The 18670-nt window shown below is 39.9% G+C and overlaps 1 protein-coding gene across 1 annotated transcript; it reads left to right on the plus strand.

Moving 5' to 3' along the window:
• Nucleotides 1-1364: 1364 nt before the first annotated feature.
• Nucleotides 1365-2555, plus strand: LOC103706208 (F-box protein SKIP23-like). The gene has a single exon (XM_008790247.4). The coding sequence runs from the start codon at nucleotides 1365-1367 to the stop codon at nucleotides 2553-2555; it is 1191 nt and encodes a 396-aa protein (XP_008788469.3).
• Nucleotides 2556-18670: the final 16115 nt, after the last annotated feature.

The raw sequence follows: 18670 nt of genomic DNA on the forward strand, positions 1-18670 counted from the left end.
ATGCACTTACACAACAAAATTAGGCATAAGTATGACCATGTACAATGTATCTAACCCCATGGAACCCGTATGGATTGATGCTAAGCTTTTGTTGTTTAGCTACAATTTCAATAATCAAAATTGTTCATTGGAGATTCGATAAATATGCTTTTAGTTTTAATTTATACTACAAAACAAGCACATGAAATGCCTGCTCAAGAAAAAATTATAAATATAAAATATTAAATTTATATACACAAACTCTAAAGAATAGTATTGTTTTAGTCAATTTATATTCTCAAGTAAATTGTTATGAGAGAAGACTAAGGACAACATTACCATAGTGGAGATAGAAGGTTGCTAACTAAATAACTGTAATAGAGAGGTGAATGAATCAAAAATCATAATGGAAAATATTTTGGGGTGCCTATCACGCATACGCAAAAAGTTCATGAGATCCACCATTGCTGACTTGGTAATTTCATAATCAATCGACTCGTCAAGTTTGACAATAAATTTACGAGTTGTACCAATCCTTTCTTATCATATGGCAAGAACATGGCAATAGTTACGTAGAATTACTCGACCTAAATTATAAGGAAAAATAGAGGAAAGAGAGTTTATATGCTACCTTGTTTATTTTCATATAAAAGGAAGGATTCATGGATAAGCTAGGTTTCCAATTCGGCAGGGTTAATTTAGGAAAGGTAGTAATTTTGAAAAATTCTCAGTGCATTCTGGTCAAAAAAGTTAATAGATGGAATCTTTTGGGAAATATCTGAAATTCAAGATTCCTTTTTATAATATATTACAGATACAATTTTGTTTTATTAGAAAGTGAAGTGGATAGACATTTTTATAAAAGAAAAATGAATTTACCATGAGACAGAATCAGTTTAGATCAAAAGCCTTGCTGACAAGGGGCTCAAAGAAATTTTAATCACATAAATAAAAGAAAAAAAAATGTTATGAGATACGTATCGATCACATTAAAAAAAAAAAGAGAGGAGTTATTTGCATTCAGAGAATTAACCAAAGTCTTATGTTTAGTCCCCACAATCTATTTGCACTCAGATCTATTTCGCACTTATCTGGTGTTTACAAAACATAAAAAATTTCGAGTCAACGAGGAGTAAACATAAATTTGACCATCAATTTAGGAGGACCGGGACCGGAAAACCTGCAGCGGGAACTCGAGAATTTAAAGCGAGATTGGTGTCGGAGAGCATTTCTTATCCCTGCGTTCCTCGCCACGGTGACGAATCTGCAAGCATTTATGGATGCGAACGAGAGGGATCCTCCTCTATATAAGGCAGCAAGGAACAAGCTGCGCGAAAACCCTGAACCTATCCCCTCCTCCCCGCTTCACTCGCGGATCGACGACGATGGCATCGGTCGACGCGAGGCAATCCCCATGGACCAACCTTCCTACCGATCTCATGAAGCTCCTCATCAAGAAGATGACCGAGCCGTCCGACTACATCCGATTTCGCTGCGTATGCAGCGCATGGCGCTCCGCCGCTACCCGGTTCGGCCTCCCGCAGCACATCCCGCTTCTGATGCTGCCGTACGACGCGGCCAGCGAAGCCCGTCACGTCTTCAGCCTCTCCACCAACAAGGTGCACACCGTCTTCGTTCCCGAGCTCGTCAACAAGATAATCCTCACCGCCTCCCACGGCTGGCTGGTCCTGCTCGACGTCGCTGCCCCCGACGCAGCCCTGTCGCTGCTGAATCCCGTCACCAGGGATCGGATCCAGCTCCCTCCGACCAACGACTTCTACCGCCTGTCGGACTTCGTGTTCTCCCCGGACCGCAACAGGTTTCTTAGCAGAAGGTATGGAGAGTCCCGCGCGAAGGGTCTCGACAAGTACTCCCATGTTTACCCCTGGCAGGTTGTCTTGTCCTCGAACCCGTTCTCCATCGACGGCAAGTGCTTCGTCATGATCAGGGACTGCTACTTTAACGACCGCAATGCTGCTGTCTGCAAGGTGGGAGACGACGCCTGGACCGTGGTCGAGTCCAACTTACCCGAGCCGCCCCTCTCCATGGCATGCCACAATGGCCATTTCTATATGATCGACATGGAAGGGAATGTCTCGGTTTGCAAGGCCGAAGCTCCGTTCGAGTCCGGACGCATCCATTCGTTGCAGATGGAGCCCTACGGCACTTTCTTCTTCGTGGCAGCAACCAGGGAGCTGTTATTGTTCGTCCAATTTGAGGAGGAGACCGATGATGACAGATACGAGAAGGGGCGATTCGACGTGTTCAAGCTGAGGCTGAGGAAGCCGCCTGCGTCGTCCTGGGCGAAAGAGGTTGATGGCCATGCTCTGTTTAGGTCGGAGCAGCTGAACCAGAATCTGGCCGTCCCCGCTGCGGAGATTCCTGGATGCAGAGTGGATTGCATTTATTTCAGCGATCCATTCGATTTTTCCCATGAACGAGTGGAAAACAGTATTCATGAAATCGATATGCTCGACGTAAAGACCGGCAATTGCGAACATTTACCATGCGGATGGAGGAAAATGCCCTCGAGAGAGTTGCTGCGATCTGTTTGGGTGCAGCTTAGTCTCTTCTGAATCTTGGAAGTTGAATTTAGGTAAAGCCCAAAAACTGTCTCTTGTTGTACTTCAATTTACTTTATAATCTTAGTTTTTACCTAATTATAGCATCGGGACTTCGTTTTAAAACAATAAAGAGAGAAAAAAAATTGGTAACCAGAGTTTGAACAAAATCAATCTTTCTGAGAGTCCTACACATCCATGGCAACCAGAGGTTCGTTTGTTACACACCTGACTGCTGATCTAGGATTCAATCCTAACAAGTCAGACAATTGAAGCTCTAGTAGTCAATCCTAATAGGATTCTATGGTTGTAGATCAATCCATTACAGTTCAACTGGTTACTAATGCTCAGATAGAAGAATTGAAGGTGATGACATGAATGCAACAGGAGTGGCATTTCAATTCCTATGTAGGCATGAAGGCAATGTCTAGTTTGTAAGGACCCATACGCAATAAGCCAGATAAATAAAGATCCATATGATTGATACTTGAGTTTTTGCACCAATTCATATGTTCAACATCTCAACACAGATATCCAGGATATATTCTCACGAAGTTAAAAACTGTTTTTTGTCTAAGTGCTAAAAAAAAATAATGTGTCAGTTGTGATTATTCTCATAGACTTGCACATCTTTCTGTGCTGTTGGCAGTGTTGCCATGATATGCAGTTGTGAACATATCATTTCAGCTCATTGCAATGATAACTGAAAAGTGATGCTTTAATCCTTGATTTTAATTACTAAATATTTTCTTAGTGATGGCAACGACGCGTTCCCTCAGTCCTAAAAGCTTGTAATTTTGTCGTGTTCGATATCTAAATAGTCTGCCTGATCCCTACAGTTAGCAACTAAAGAAAACCGCATTGCTTGTTGTCAAGTAGCATAAATTTTATTGTGACAATTATGGATATGTATTCTACTAAATTTTTTTTCTTGATATATTTTCCAGTATATTATATCAATTGCATGTGAGATGCTTTTAAGTCCCCAAATATTTGGGAATTCTGAATGCTCACACTCGGATCCACATTGCATAACTGCTGTAATATTGACATGGAAACTAATGTGTTGCTGCAGAAAGATCTTCTGAAATCACACAACGTTTTGCACTAGGGTAGCCCATTTTCAGAGTATTTATATTTGTTCCCTACTGGCTATGATTTGCAAATCCAAACAACAACCCGAATCCTTTTCAAAGTCGAGTATCTGAAATTTTAAGTTTTTTATAACCAGATTTTGAAGATATGTAATACATAATTAATCCTTAATTACCATTAAAATACTATATTTGGTCAAACAAAGAAAAAGGTGAAAAAGATGTAAACTGAGATAGACATTATATAACTAGTTTACAGTACTAAGATACAAATAGAGGAGAATAAGATAAGACTATGATTTAATAATTAATCTAATATAAAAAGCACAATAAGCTCAGGCATGTGGTAAGATGACTTCTTAAAAAGACAACATGCAAAAGAAAAATCTAATCAGGCACCGAATAAAATAATCTCTCAGACCAATATTTGAAACAAACTTATTGCATGACAATAGGACTACTGCTTATCAAGAATAAAAATCCCCTAAAACCTCCAAAATAAATTCTCTTCTCTTCGTCAAGTCGTCTCTCCCCTCCATGAAGCCTTCATTCTTCTCCCTGAGTCCATTTCTCCTCCTCCGAATCTCTTTATTTCAAAATTACAAAAACTTACAGTATGTATCAATAAGCCAATGAGTGTATATACCATGTTTTAAAAATTGTGTATTCATTTATCTGGAGGTGTGTATTAGGATACTAGATGACTATTTTGCTAAGTGTTTCACCTGGCTATATAATGTATACTGGCGAATACTATATTCTGGAAACTATGTAATGATTTATCTAAATGTGTGTATTAAGATGTCAGATGACTATTTTGCTAAGTGTATATTACCTGACCATGCACTATGTATTGGTGAACACTGTACTCTAAAAACTAAGTTTAATTTACCTTAAGTTATGTACTGAGTCATGGTGCATATGTATTAAAGAAGCTTATAATTTGTATCTAAAGGTTGATAATTATGTGTCATCTGGCTATGTATTGTATATTGGTGAACATCTTATTCTAGAAACTATATATCGATTTATCTAGAGGTACATATTGGGATACTGAATGATTATTTGCTAGTGTGTATCACCTGACCATGTAATATGTATTGATGAACACTATATTCTGAAAATTATGGATCGATTTATCTAGAGATGTGTATTGGAATGTTAGATGACTATTTTGTTAAGCGTGTATCATCTGGCTATGTAGTATGTATAGATGAACACCATATTCTAAAAATTATTTATTAATTTTATCTAGATATGTGTATTAGAATGCTGGATGACTATTTTGCTAGGTATATATCGTTGATCTGTGTATTGGGGTTGGAGAGCTGGTTTCTTCTCATGGGCCTCATATACCCCTTGTTCGCTGTGGGCAGGCAATCTTGACTTCAAGTTAGTTCTCATTGATGAATGGATGGAGTTTATCACTTGGTCGTCACTACATGACATTATATATCCATGACAGCTACCACCTTTAGTGGGAATTGAACCAGTGATCCTTCAACTTAAGAACCACCAACGACCATGACAACAATATATTTTGTTAAATTATGGTTTATTATAGTCAGAAGGTTACCCGTATGTTGATATTTCATATTTTGATAATTATTTTTATGAAAAATTCAAAACTTTTTTCCTTTGATAAAAGTAAAAAACAAATAACTTCACTTTATTCTATGTGATATTTTCAAATAATTGTGTTTAAAGTATTTAAAAATATCAATAACTTCAACATATTCCTATATTTGTCTATAATTTTTCTTACAAGTTCTTTAAAATATAGATTATTTTATTTGTTCTGCAATTAAAGAATAAAAGGGATATTAAATGTATAATTTTTAATAATTTTATATAGTATTTGAATAATTTATTGTTTTTAATATATTTTTAATACATTATTTGGTTGGATCAATGATCGAGATTCTTTGCCAAATCAATCTCACATATCCTTATCTAGAATTGAATTAAACTCGACATCAAAATACACTCTTAGTTCGCATTTTTATTTTGTGTTATCAAATCATATCTCCAGAAAGTTTTTCTAACCTATGGGTAAGAAAAATAAACGCGAGCTACAAAGTAATACTTGATAATTAATAATTAATACGGAATAAAATATTGTTGTGGGATGGGGTTTCCAGTTTAGTCCCACATCGGCTAATCAGCGGAAAGGTCTGTGCCTTATAATGAGGAGGCCTAAAACCTTTCCTCACGAGGCGCCTTTTATAGGACAAAACCGTGAGGGTAGGGGGCAACCTCCGCGGACCCCCGCGCCGTCAGGGCTCGGGACTGTCATTGGGACTGTCATTGGGCTCCGGCCCTGGGCGACCTCCCTGGGCGACCTCCCGCAGACCCGAAGCGGCAATCCCAGAGCGGACAATACCTCGGGAGGGACACATCGGCTAATCAACGGAAAGGTCTGTGCCTTATAATGAGGAGGCCTAAAACCTTTCCTCACGAGGCGCCTTTTATAGGACAAAACCGTGAGGGTAGAGGGCAACCTCCGCGGACCCCCGCGCCGTCAGGGCTCAGGACTGTCATTGGGACTGTCATTGGGCTCCGGCCCTGGGCGACCTCCCGCAGACCCGAAGCGGCAATCCCAGAGCGGACAATACCTCGGGAGGGACGCAGATGCTTTCCCTGCTCGGCCGGTGTGTGGGCTGGTGTCGGGGTTCCGACCCCACATCAAATATTATGTTTATTTTTTAAAAAAAAACACTAAAATAATATAGTGAACTCTACAATGAAGACGAGCTACAAACTAATTAGCCAGATATTCATCATCAATGTGGAACAAAATTTTATTTACCAGTATTTTTTTAAAAAATGCCACTAAAATAATGTCACAGATTTTATAGAAAAGACGAGCTACAAACTAATACCTGGAAGTTTATTATAAATGCGAGACAGAGTGACTTTTTCTGGCATTTTTTAAAATGCAACTAAAATAACATTGTAGATTCTATATTTTTTTGTAGCGAATATTGTTTTAATGTTGGGTTCAAGAATATGTGAATTGGAGCTCATTACAATTTTCCTGCAAATATATTATCCGAGACAAATACTTAGCATCATTACCAGCTCTAGGTCTCTTGATCCCTTTGCCAAATCAAGTTTTTAACGTATAATGAAGCCCCTTAAATATATTAGAAATTTCGAATCTAGATTTTAAGAGATAGATCCCGAGTCATAAAGAGCTGTCATTAGTGCAAGAGATAAAGCATAGAAATCCAGGTCAAGAAAGCACAAGGTCAGGCGCCTAGACAGCACTATGAACAAGTTCCAAATTAAGTTTTCTTAGCATGACTCATGTCAGCACCAGATGTTTTAACGATGCCCTAGAGCTTTCTGCCATAGAGATCTAGCATCTCCATGAGGCTTCCACATATGCTTTATGGTTAAGAATATCAATCCTAAAACACTGCTAGGAATCTTAATTTCTTGATTATCTCAAGCAGTCAATCTGAAGATATGCTTTTCCTACCAAGAAACTAAATATCAGGTCAGTCCAGTTACCAATTCCACAAGCAGCTAAAAGATTGGCAAAAGAAATCATTTTAGTTAAAAGTGTTAAAATATTTGCAAAAGAAGAGAAAAACAAAAGAGAGAGAGAGAGAGAAAGAGCTTCATATATCTATTTTATCACATTCAGTATATCTCAAGAGTTGTATATATTAGTGCACATACTCTATACAAAAAAAATAATACAAGCTGATATAGAATCATGCTAATACAAAAAAAATATTACAGATCGATACAAATTATTACGTAATTCCTAAAATTACTTTAACAAAATCACGCTAAAAAAAATAATAATAATACATCTTGATACAAATCATGCTAATAAAAAAAATGTTACAGGCCAGGTTATTTCATGATCCCTAAAATCATGCTAACAAAAAGAATGAGTCAAGGATGCTATGAATTAACAATAACAAAATGTTGTGAAGTGCTATTCAAGATGTAAAATCATTAAAAAGAGTTAAGAGGGTAAAGATGAGATCACCAGTTTTACCGTCGTCATTGTAGGCACAAATTAACTCTGGTGTAGCGAAGATCACCTTCCATAGTTTTCTGTGTCTTTTCTTTTTTTGAAGTGGGAAGGCCAGGATCGATCGACCCTAGAACTCGCATGCTTATCTTTCTCACTTCACCTTTGCGCAAGCTTTTTTCTCAAAAAAAACTTGAGAGCAGTAGTTCGATCCTAGCTTACCCACCCAAAAAGCCAAAAGTGTACGTGGAATTACATAGGAGATGGAGAGGAGGTCATTTGGAGGATGACTGCAAGTGGGGTGATGGAAGGGAGTGAGATAGAGAGGCACACAGACTTGGAAGAGGATGAGATAGATGTCTGTAATTTATGAGGGCTTGAATGGTTGGCTGGCTTGCTCCACCTGGACAAAACTTAGTAGATCCATGCATGCACAGCTTAGCAAATCTTTCAAAACTTTGGTATCTAGGACAAATCTATCTTCTGATTCCAGTACCTCAAGTTGTAAAGAAAATATTAGAGAATCTCAGGGATATGCATGGGTGGCCTAGATGTATTGCAGCAAAAATTTGGAAGGTTTTTATGGAGCATATATAGTGCATTCATGCCCAGTGAATCTCCAAGGAGTAAATTGTTAATCCAATAAGAACGCTAGAGGATGCATATTAATCCACCACTAATTGTGGCAAGTATATATTACAGTGAAGTAGCACCCAAATCAAAAAATATTGAGTTATAAAGCTTATGCATAATTTTCCTATTACTCCATCCTGATTCTGATTTTGTATTGTAAGCAGCAAAAAGGGGGTTAAAAGGGTGATAATTACACATTGTATTACTGCAGCAAGGTTATGCGACATGGCATGACATCGGTGTATGGAAAATATTTGTAAGTCGATACTTCAAATTTCAAAGGAAAAAATTATGACCTAGTCTTTTTGTTGATAAAATGCATCTAGACCTATTTTACTTGCAGTCCTGGGATTAAACATAAAGAAACCATTAAATTCCTGATCATGGATGAAATGCTATAGACAAAATATAAAAAAAGGCAGTCAATCCAAGATTAATCAGGAAAAAATAATAAAAAGATGCCGGATAAAAAGATGATACAAGAGAGGAACGGAGGAAGGAGCAAAAAGAGGGGAGATAACAGAATTAAAAACGTTTCAAGGCGTTCCTTATAGGTTTACACCATCTAACTTTCAACGTTGATCAAACTATGTCGCCCAGAAGATTGTGGACCACTTGGCCTTTTGAATTGAGTTGTTTGGACAGCAACGTATACTTTGATTTTAGATGAGCCCATGCCATTGAATGGACTCTTTCTCAACTTGTGATCTCATTCGTTCTTTGGGTCAAGCGGTCTATAGGGCCGACCGCCCCAGATCGTTGGATGTTCGGACTCATTTAGTTTGCTAGAATTTTTTTTATTAAAATATTTTTTCTATCAATCTAATTCTTGAGAATATGATGTCTGAAAAAATAATTTTGGCATATTTGATTAACCATGAAAAAGTGACTATTTTAGAGTGGCTTATATTTGGTTGAGCATCTATTTTTCTGAGAAGTTATGTGAAATACCTGTTATACATTTAACAAAGGAAACGAATTCAACTTGAGGAAAAAAAAGCATTGGTGGAAAAATAATTTTTCTATATTCTTATTGGTTTGTTTTTATCCGAAACATTGAAATCTTATTTCTATAGGAATACTATTTTTTTATCTCTCTTCTCCGAAAACTCCAACCAAATAAGAGACTTTTTTTCATTTTTTGTTGGCTACACTTTTCTCTCCAACCAAACACGTGCTCAAAGGTGGAGCACACGCTACCAAATATTAAGACAATAATAGTATTTGGAAAGCGACCGCATGGTGTCGGAGTTTTTTTTCCAGTGCCACGGATGAACCAACCTTCTAGTGCAACACGAGTTGGGTTCGATTAAGAACCAATTATAGTCCAACCTGACCTTTAAATTAGCTGGCCAAACTTGATTAGAGCTTAATCCACAAGTAACTGGAACTCGACCTAGCTCTATAATCTCCGGCTCAAACATGGTTTCAGTTGGATTCGTTTATACTAGACTTTATAAGCTTACTTGATGTATATAAATATTGATCACGATAAAAAAAAAAGAAAAAAGGATCAAGTCAAATTGAATTGGATTGAGGGGTAAGTATGTTATGATTGGATTAGATTCAAACCTTCAATTAAAGCGCAACCTATGCTTGGTCCATCTTTAACTAATTGATATTCGCCAGATTGAAGCTAAGCCACCTACAATACTATATTTCAAGATAATCTAAGATTGCTTTGAGTTTAAGTGTGGATCAGTTCTGACTTGTAATAACCCTAAAATTTTTTTTTTTATATAACAAAGGATAGAATAGTCCTTTAAAATTGATATAAGGGGTAAAATTGGAAGGAATCAAAAGATAATGGCATAGTTGTAGATCCGTTGAAGTGGCAAGGGCAAAATGGGAATTTTTAGAGTTTGATTTGACTTAAATGGGGGTTGTCTGGCGGTGGGTTGGCTGAGAAGAGGGAATTGAGACAGAGAGGGAGAGGAGGTCTCAGGCGTGGAAACACAGAGAGAGGGAAAAAGAGAAGAAGAAGAAAAAGAAGAAGAAGAAGAAGAAAGAGGGAGGGGATTCGAGGTGCAAGGAAGCTCTGGTTGCGCTGCCAGCTGAAGGGAAAAGTGTAGATCTCCTTCCCCTCTACGCAAGGACCTCGATTTCAAAAAAAAAGAAAAAGGTAAATATCCGTCCCTACCTAGTCTTTTGATGATATTAGGCTATACAAAGGGTGGATGTAGTCTAGAGGGATCAGATAAGGGTTGTAGAGGTAGTTAAAAGAGAAAGAATCGGATTTCGACAAATTTTTCCGGCACTACGGAAAAACTGTGTCGAAGTCCCAACTTCGGCGAATTATTTAGGGGGTCAAACGGCCTCCGATGATGATGCATGTTATCTCTTTGGAATCCTCTATGAGTGTAGAATGTTAGGTAAAAATTTCATCAAATTTGGAGTCCTGAAAGTGGATCAAAACCGGGATGAAGTAACCCACTGTCAGTTCGGGTTACTGTTCATCCGGGTAGAAAATAGGGGATTTCATGCTATAATAGAGTATTAAGCCTAGATCAAGCTAAAAGGGACCTTGTACTCATGCAAGGGAGTCCCTAATACACATAAATGATGAGTTAATTAATAGAAAAAGAAAAAGAGAAAGAAAAGAAAAGATTTAGGGAACGGGGGAGTTGAATCAATTAAAGTTCCCTATATTATAATTAGCACGTAGATTATGACCTTGATACAAGACTAAATGTATGGTAAATGCATGTCACAGTTGGGCAAGAAGCTAGGGAACGAGAGGAAGAAGTTCCCCACTGCCTGCTGTAGAATTCTAGAGGCGTATCGAGGCCGTGCCGGATTGGCAGGTGAGTGGGAGCCATGTACTTTGCACCATGAGCATTCTTAATTCATTTTCATGAATATCGCCAAGTGTGAATTGATTCCACTTGTGCATATTGACTGATATTGTAGTAGATTCCTCTATAATCTTGATTCTCCATGCTTGATTATTCTGTACATGCATTTGAGGGAACATTGAGAGGAATTACGAGAGGTTGATGAGTAATCAAATTGATCTGAATTGTGAAATGACTTCTTTTGTAAATTGATTTCATTTCCTCTATTTCAAAGATTTGTGGAGCCCATTTCAGTGGTAAATTGAGTTGCATTGCACATCCTTGACCCCTCACTCCCAACCCTGATGTTAGTTTATGATTGGGTCGGAGTCGAGTGAGTGGTAGTCTTGATTATACTCCTTTTTAGTAGAGTATTGGGAGGGTGCATTATGGCATTCATGCATGGCTTGACAGTATCTGCAGGACACCTATAGTCGATGGGGTTGAACATCGGCCTTTGTGCACATAGTAGCCTTCTGGGTGGGCGGAGCCCAGTCCCTTCCTAGGGGGGGACACGGCCCTAGGCGTAGGATCGGCCGGTCCTACGACTTATATTCTGCTTGCCGCCGGGCATAGTAAGACCCCGCGAGGTGCAGTATGGCTTTCCGCGGATGTAGAATTCCCGCGAGGTGCCATTTAGTATGTAGATGTGAGATGGATTTCTGTTCTGGATACTGGCCGGTATTTACATGATTAGTGTGGTGTCTTATCCTGCATATGCATGTGACAGTAGGGAGTTGTTGCTGGTTCGCCTGGGGCGTAAAACCCACCTTCCGACAGCTGTCTAGCATTTACATTATCGATATGGTGTCTTATCCTGCATATGCATGTGACAGTAGGGAGTTGTTGCTGGTTCGCCTGGGGCGTAAAACCCACCTCCCGACAGCTGTCTAGTGATGATTTCAGCATATTGACACCTGATTTGTATGTTCCAGCATTATGATCTGTTGAGCATATTCATGAGTAGCATATATGTTTGCTTGATTATTCCATATATGCTTCAGATGAGTTGATATTGATTGTGGTAATATTGATGATTTATTCCATATTCTCTATGTTGAGTTCATGTTCATGTTGTTATTGATCTTGAGATTTCATCTCGAGCCATGATTATATTCTGTCTCATGTGCATAGTACTCTCTACTCCACTCACTGAGTATTTATATACTCACTCCCCAGTTTGGTGTTTTTGATTGCAGGGCAGGTATTGTATAGAGAGGAGCAGGGTTAGAGATTGCCTGCTAGCTGTGCCGCTCCATAGTATAGTATAATGTAGATAGAGGTTTATCCCCTTTTGGTGTATTATAAACCTTCTATTATATATAGTGCATAGTTACAGTCATAGATCCTGTTGTGGATATGGGTTTGACCATGGATGGATTGGGAAGCAGGTATATATATGTGTGCAGATCAGTTGTGTGCCTGTGATAATGTATTGCTATATATTGTCCAGGTTTATATGTGACAGATTATGTGATTGCTGCTCTGACAGGTAGTGTGTTGTATGTATTGAGATAATCCTGACAGGTCACTATAGAAAAAGTGATCATTTTGTGCATGCATCATGCCAAATTTTTCAAGATTTATTGATAATTGATAGGTAGTAGGGTTCTACGCGGTGGCTGGTGGCCTTATGCCTACCCGCACCCTAGGACCGTCGCGGCGGCCCGCCGGGAACGGGGCGGGGGTCGTGACAAAGCTTGGTATCAGAGCAAAGGTTAAGAAGAGTCCTGTCAGAGCAATAGGATGAGTCAGGATTAAGTATAGGATTATACTATGGAGCATAGGATTTTTCTGTATGTTATTTTATGAGTCATTTACAACTCAGTAAAATATATCATGACTCAGTGTGTAACGACCATCCTCTCTTTTTGTCTTTTTTAGAGAGATATAAAGAATACCTCCAAGGAGAGGACCTGCTCGTCCTGGAAGGAGGATGGAGCCAGATATAGCATTGGATGCGGGTTCTGCACATGTCGAGCCCCAAAGAGAAAAACCTCCTCCTACTGATAGACGGAGGGTTGATGATCAAGGAGAGGTAGGAAGTAGAGATGCATTAATGGAACAGTTACTGGCAGAGAATCAGGCTCTGAGAGAGCAGATTGCTTGGGGGAAATCTCCTGCCCCGTCAGTAGTATCCATCCCACCTCCTGTAGTTGTGCCAAGAAGTTTGGCCAGGCGGGCTCTAGATGATGAGGGGATTACTGTACAGGAATTTCTGAGGCTCAGAACCCCAGAGTTTAAGGGGGAAGAAGGTGAAGATCCTCAGAGATTCCTGGAGGAGACTGAAAAGATGATACGGAGACTGCCCTGTTCTGATGCAAGGGCAATAGAACTTGTAGGGCTCACAATGAAAGAAGATGCCTGGGGCTGGTACCAGAGGCACGTGGAGGACAGATTGTACAGTAGGAATCCTCCAACCTGGGAAGAGTTCAGGCAAGCAGTGATGGATGAGTTCTTGTCTCCAGCTGAGAGGCAGAATCGGGCTCTTCAGTTTGAGAGGCTGAAGCAGATGCCCGGAATGAGCGTATCTGAGTACGCTCGTGAGTTCACTAGATTGGGGAAGTATGCTCCTTACATCATCCCCACTGAAGCTGCCAGGATAGAAAGATTCAGGCGGGGTCTGATTTTCCCGCTTTATAATGCAGTACTGGCAGTAGAGGTCCCCACCTTATCTAGGCTGATTGATAAAGCAAAACAGTGGGAGACCAGAAACAAAGAGGAAAGAGCTGAAAGAGAACAGAGGAAAATGAGTATGGGGAAAGGGCAAAGCAGTAGAGATAGATCTGAGGGAGTAGATCTCTCGGAGGGCCCGATGGAGCAGTCTGTACGCTCAGCTCCACCTGCCCCACGTAAGAGGAAATGGAGGGAAAGAGGTCAATCACAAGATACTTTTCTACCATCAGTACCTCGTCCTCCAGTCACTATGGCCAGAACTGAATCTAGGTTCCAATTATGGCCAGTATGTGGCATATGTGGGAAGCAGCACCCTGGCAGATGTAGAATGGATCAGGGAGTGTGCTACAGATGTGGACAACCGGGTCATTTTGTCAGAGAATGCCCGCAGGGTGCCACCCAGCAGTTTGTACCTTTGGCATCCTATCCTTCTGTGCAGATGGACAGGCCTAGTAGTAGGGAGCCTGTAGGCAGAGGTAGAGGTCAAGCACAAACATCACAGTAGAGTGCTGGACCATCTCAACTGTCAGCTCCAGTAGGTAGAGGGCAAGGAAGGGTGTTCACGGTAAATCCACAAGAGACACAGGCATTAAATGTAGCTGTGACAGGTATGCTCCTCATTGATAAGATTAAAGTTAGAGTATTATTTAATTCTGGAGCTACCCATTCATTTGTGTCCCTTTATTTTGTTAAAAAGTTAGCTAAGGATAAGATATTAATGCATATCCCCTTAGCTATTAGTACACCTGTAGGGGATAGTATAGAAGCGAAGTATGTATATCCTACCTATGTGGTAGAGATAGAAGGTAAAACACTTCCAATTTATTTGATTTCCAATACCACACCGAGCAGAATATGAAGAGCAGATACACTCACCCCTTTGAGTAATCAGATAATTTACTCTTTTAAATTCGAGGACGAATTTTATATAAGGGGGGGAGGATGTAATAACCCTAAAAATTTTTTTTTTATATAACAAAGGATAGAATAGTCCTTTAAAATTGATATAAGGGGTAAAATTGGAAGGAATCAAAAGATAATGGCATAGTTGTAGATCCGTTGAAGTGGCAAGGGCAAAATGGAAATTTTTAGAGTTTGATTTGACTTAAATGGGGGTTGTCTGGCGGTGGGTTGGCTGAGAAGAGGGAATTGAGACAGAGAGGGAGAGGAGGTCTCAGGCGTGGAAACACAGAGAGAGGGAAAAAGAGAAGAAGAAGAAAAAGAAGAAGAAGAAGAAGAAAGAGGGAGGGGATTCGAGGTGCAAGGAAGCTCCGGTTGCGCTGCCAGCTGAAGGGAAAAGTGTAGATCTCCTTCCCCTCTACGCAAGGACCTCGATTTCAAAAAAAAAGAAAAAGGTAAATATCCGTCCCTACCTAGTCTTTTGATGATATTAGGCTATACAAAGGGTGGATGTAGTCTAGAGGGATCAGATAAGGGTTGTAGAGGTAGTTAAAAGAGAAAGAATCGGATTTCGACAAATTTTTCCGGCACTACGGAAAAACTGTGTCGAAGTCCCAACTTCGGCGAATTATTTAGGGGGTCAAACGGCCTCCGATGATGATGCATGTTATCTCTTTGGAATCCTCTATGAGTGTAGAATGTTAGGTAAAAATTTCATCAAATTTGGAGTCCTGAAAGTGGATCAAAACCGGAATGAAGTAACCCACTGTCAGTTCGGGTTACTGTTCATCCGGGTAGAAAATAGGGGATTTCATGCTATAATAGAGTATTAAGCCTAGATCAAGCTAAAAGGGACCTTGTACTCATGCAAGGGAGTCCCTAATACACATAAATGATGAGTTAATTAATAGAAAAAGAAAAAGAGAAAGAAAAGAAAAGATTTAGGGAACGGGGAAGTTGAATCAATTAAAGTTCCCTATATTATAATTAGCACGTAGATTATGACCTTGATACAAGACTAAATGTATGGTAAATGCATGTCACAGTTGGGCAAGAAGCTAGGGAACGAGAGGAAGAAGTTCCCCACTGCCTGCTGTAGAATTCTAGAGGCGTATCGAGGCCGTGCCGGATTGGCAGGTGAGTGGGAGCCATGTACTTTGCACCATGAGCATTCTTAATTCATTTTCATGAATATCGCCAAGTGTGAATTGATTCCACTTGTGCATATTGACTGATATTGTAGTAGATTCCTCTATAATCTTGATTCTCCATGCTTGATTATTCTGTACATGCATTTGAGGGAACATTGAGAGGAATTACGAGAGGTTGATGAGTAATCAAATTGATCTGAATTGTGAAATGACTTCTTTTGTAAATTGATTTCATTTCCTCTATTTCAAAGATTTGTGGAGCTCATTTCAGTGGTAAATTGAGTTGCATTGCACATCCTTGACCCCTCACTCCCAACCCTGATGTTAGTTTATGATTGGGTCGGAGTCGAGTGAGTGGTAGTCTTGATTATACTCCTTTTTAGTAGAGTATTGGGAGGGTGCATTATGGCATTCATGCATGGCTTGACAGTATCTGCAGGACACCTATAGTCGATGGGGTTGAACATCGGCCTTTGTGCACATAGTAGCCTTCTGGGTGGGCGGAGCCCAGTCCCTTCCTAGGGGGGACACGGCCCTAGGCGTAGGATCGGCCGGTCCTACGACTTATATTCTGCTTGCCGCCGGGCATAGTAAGACCCCGCGAGGTGCAGTATGGCTTTCCGCGGATGTAGAATTCCCGCGAGGTGCCGTTTAGTATGTAGATGTGAGATGGATTTCTGTTCTGGATACTGGCCGGTATTTACATAATTAGTGTGGTGTCTTATCCTGCATATGCATGTGACAGTAGGGAGTTGTTGCTGGTTCGCCTGGGGCGTAAAACCCACCTTCCGACAGCTGTCTAGCATTTACATTATCGATATGGTGTCTTATCCTGCATATGCATGTGACAGTAGGGAGTTGTTGCTGGTTCGCCTGGGGCGTAAAACCCACCTCCCGACAGCTGTCTAGTGATGATTTCAGCATATTGACACCTGATTTGTATGTTCCAGCATTATGATCTGTTGAGCATATTCATGAGTAGCATATATGTTTGCTTGATTATTCCATATATGCTTCAGATGAGTTGATATTGATTGTGGTAATATTGATGATTTATTCCATATTCTCTATGTTGAGTTCATGTTCATGTTGTTATTGATCTTGAGATTTCATCTCGAGCCATGATTATATTCTGTCTCATGTGCATAGTACTCTCTACTCCACTCACTGAGTATTTATATACTCACTCCCCAGTTTGGTGTTTTTGATTGCAGGGCAGGTATTGTATAGAGAGGAGCAGGGTTAGAGATTGCCTGCTAGCTGTGCCGCTCCATAGTATAGTATAATGTAGATAGAGGTTTATCCCCTTTTGGTGTATTATAAACCTTCTATTATATATAGTGCATAGTTACAGTCATAGATCCTGTTGTGGATATGGGTTTGACCATGGATGGATTGGGAAGCAGGTATATATATGTGTGCAGATCAGTTGTGTGCCTGTGATAATGTATTGCTATATATTGTCCAGGTTTATATGTGACAGATTATGTGATTGCTGCTCTGACAGGTAGTGTGTTGTATGTATTGAGATAATCCTGACAGGTCACTATAGAAAAAGTGATCATTTTGTGCATGCATCATGCCAAATTTTTCAAGATTTATTGATAATTGATAGGTAGTAGGGTTCTACGCGGTGGCTGGTGGCCTTATGCCTACCCGCACCCTAGGACCGTCGCGGCGGCCCGCCGGGAACGGGGCGGGGGTCGTGACATGACTGGATTAGGTTTAAGCCTTCAATCAAAGGCCAATCCAAGCCTACTCCAACCCCACTAATTAATATTCTCCAACTTGAATCTAAGCCATCTAAGTAGCATTGAATTCTAAGACAACCTAAGCTGGCATCAAGCCCTAGTTTTGTGACCATCCACCTGGCAACCAAAGTTTTCAATTAATTCTTAGATGATGCTTCTCTAAAAATTCAGATCTATATAAATATAATATTGCTGCATTTTATACTATTTCTGCTATAACACTAATGCAAACTACCATGCTATTTTAGATTTGCGATTCATGTATTTCCACTCTCTTTATTTTTCTTAGTACCTTATTTAACTCTCTTGCAACTTTATATATATATATATATATTGCTAAAGTGGATGATTTATATAATTTTATTAGGGATACATCTAGTAAAGCCAGAAAACAATAATATAATTTTTGCCACTTTGTAAGCGCTTAAAAAAACAACTACTTGATAAGGTGTTGCTAAGAGACAATACAAAGTAATAAATCAGTTATTCCAGTAACACACCAGCTATGCTATGAAAGTGGATGTATAGGCATATGTGTATTCATATTTAAAAGATAGATAAAAAACCTGAAAATAATATAGATGAAAAAAATTGCATATAATTATCAAATATGGTTCAAACAGTTTTAATTTGTTATTATATATTTGTTTGTGACAGCAGTGTTCAGAGGCGCTTGGAACGATTACAACACTGTCATCTGCTGTCACACGGAAAACCGATGCCGCTGGCACACTGAAAACGGGTGGAAAAAGGGGGAAGAAAAGCATGTCGCAACTGAACAAATCAGTGGGTCCGGTCAACCGGTGAAATCTATCAGAAAACTGCAAACAGACAACCCCGCAAAACTACAATATCAGAACCGTCCACGTGTCTGAAAGTCGATCGTTGAAATCCGATCTAAGGCATCGCATCCACACGGAAGCCCCGCATCCCCCAAAACGGACTGGCTGTCCCCACCGCCGCTGCGGCCGCCGTCGCTTTCACGGTTCGCCCGGTCGCCCCTCCGCCCCCACGCCACGTCACCATCACCCCCCCACGCGGCACTAGCACGTGCCTCTCCTTGGTGGTGGCTGAAATAAAGAAAACTCATTAAAATATTC

The sequence above is a fragment of the Phoenix dactylifera genome, chromosome 3 (genome assembly GCF_051530095.1).
Source record: "Phoenix dactylifera cultivar Ajwa chromosome 3, Ajwa_hap1_PhDact_Kaust_v1.1, whole genome shotgun sequence".
In the NCBI taxonomy this organism is placed as follows: domain Eukaryota; kingdom Viridiplantae; phylum Streptophyta; class Magnoliopsida; order Arecales; family Arecaceae; genus Phoenix; species Phoenix dactylifera.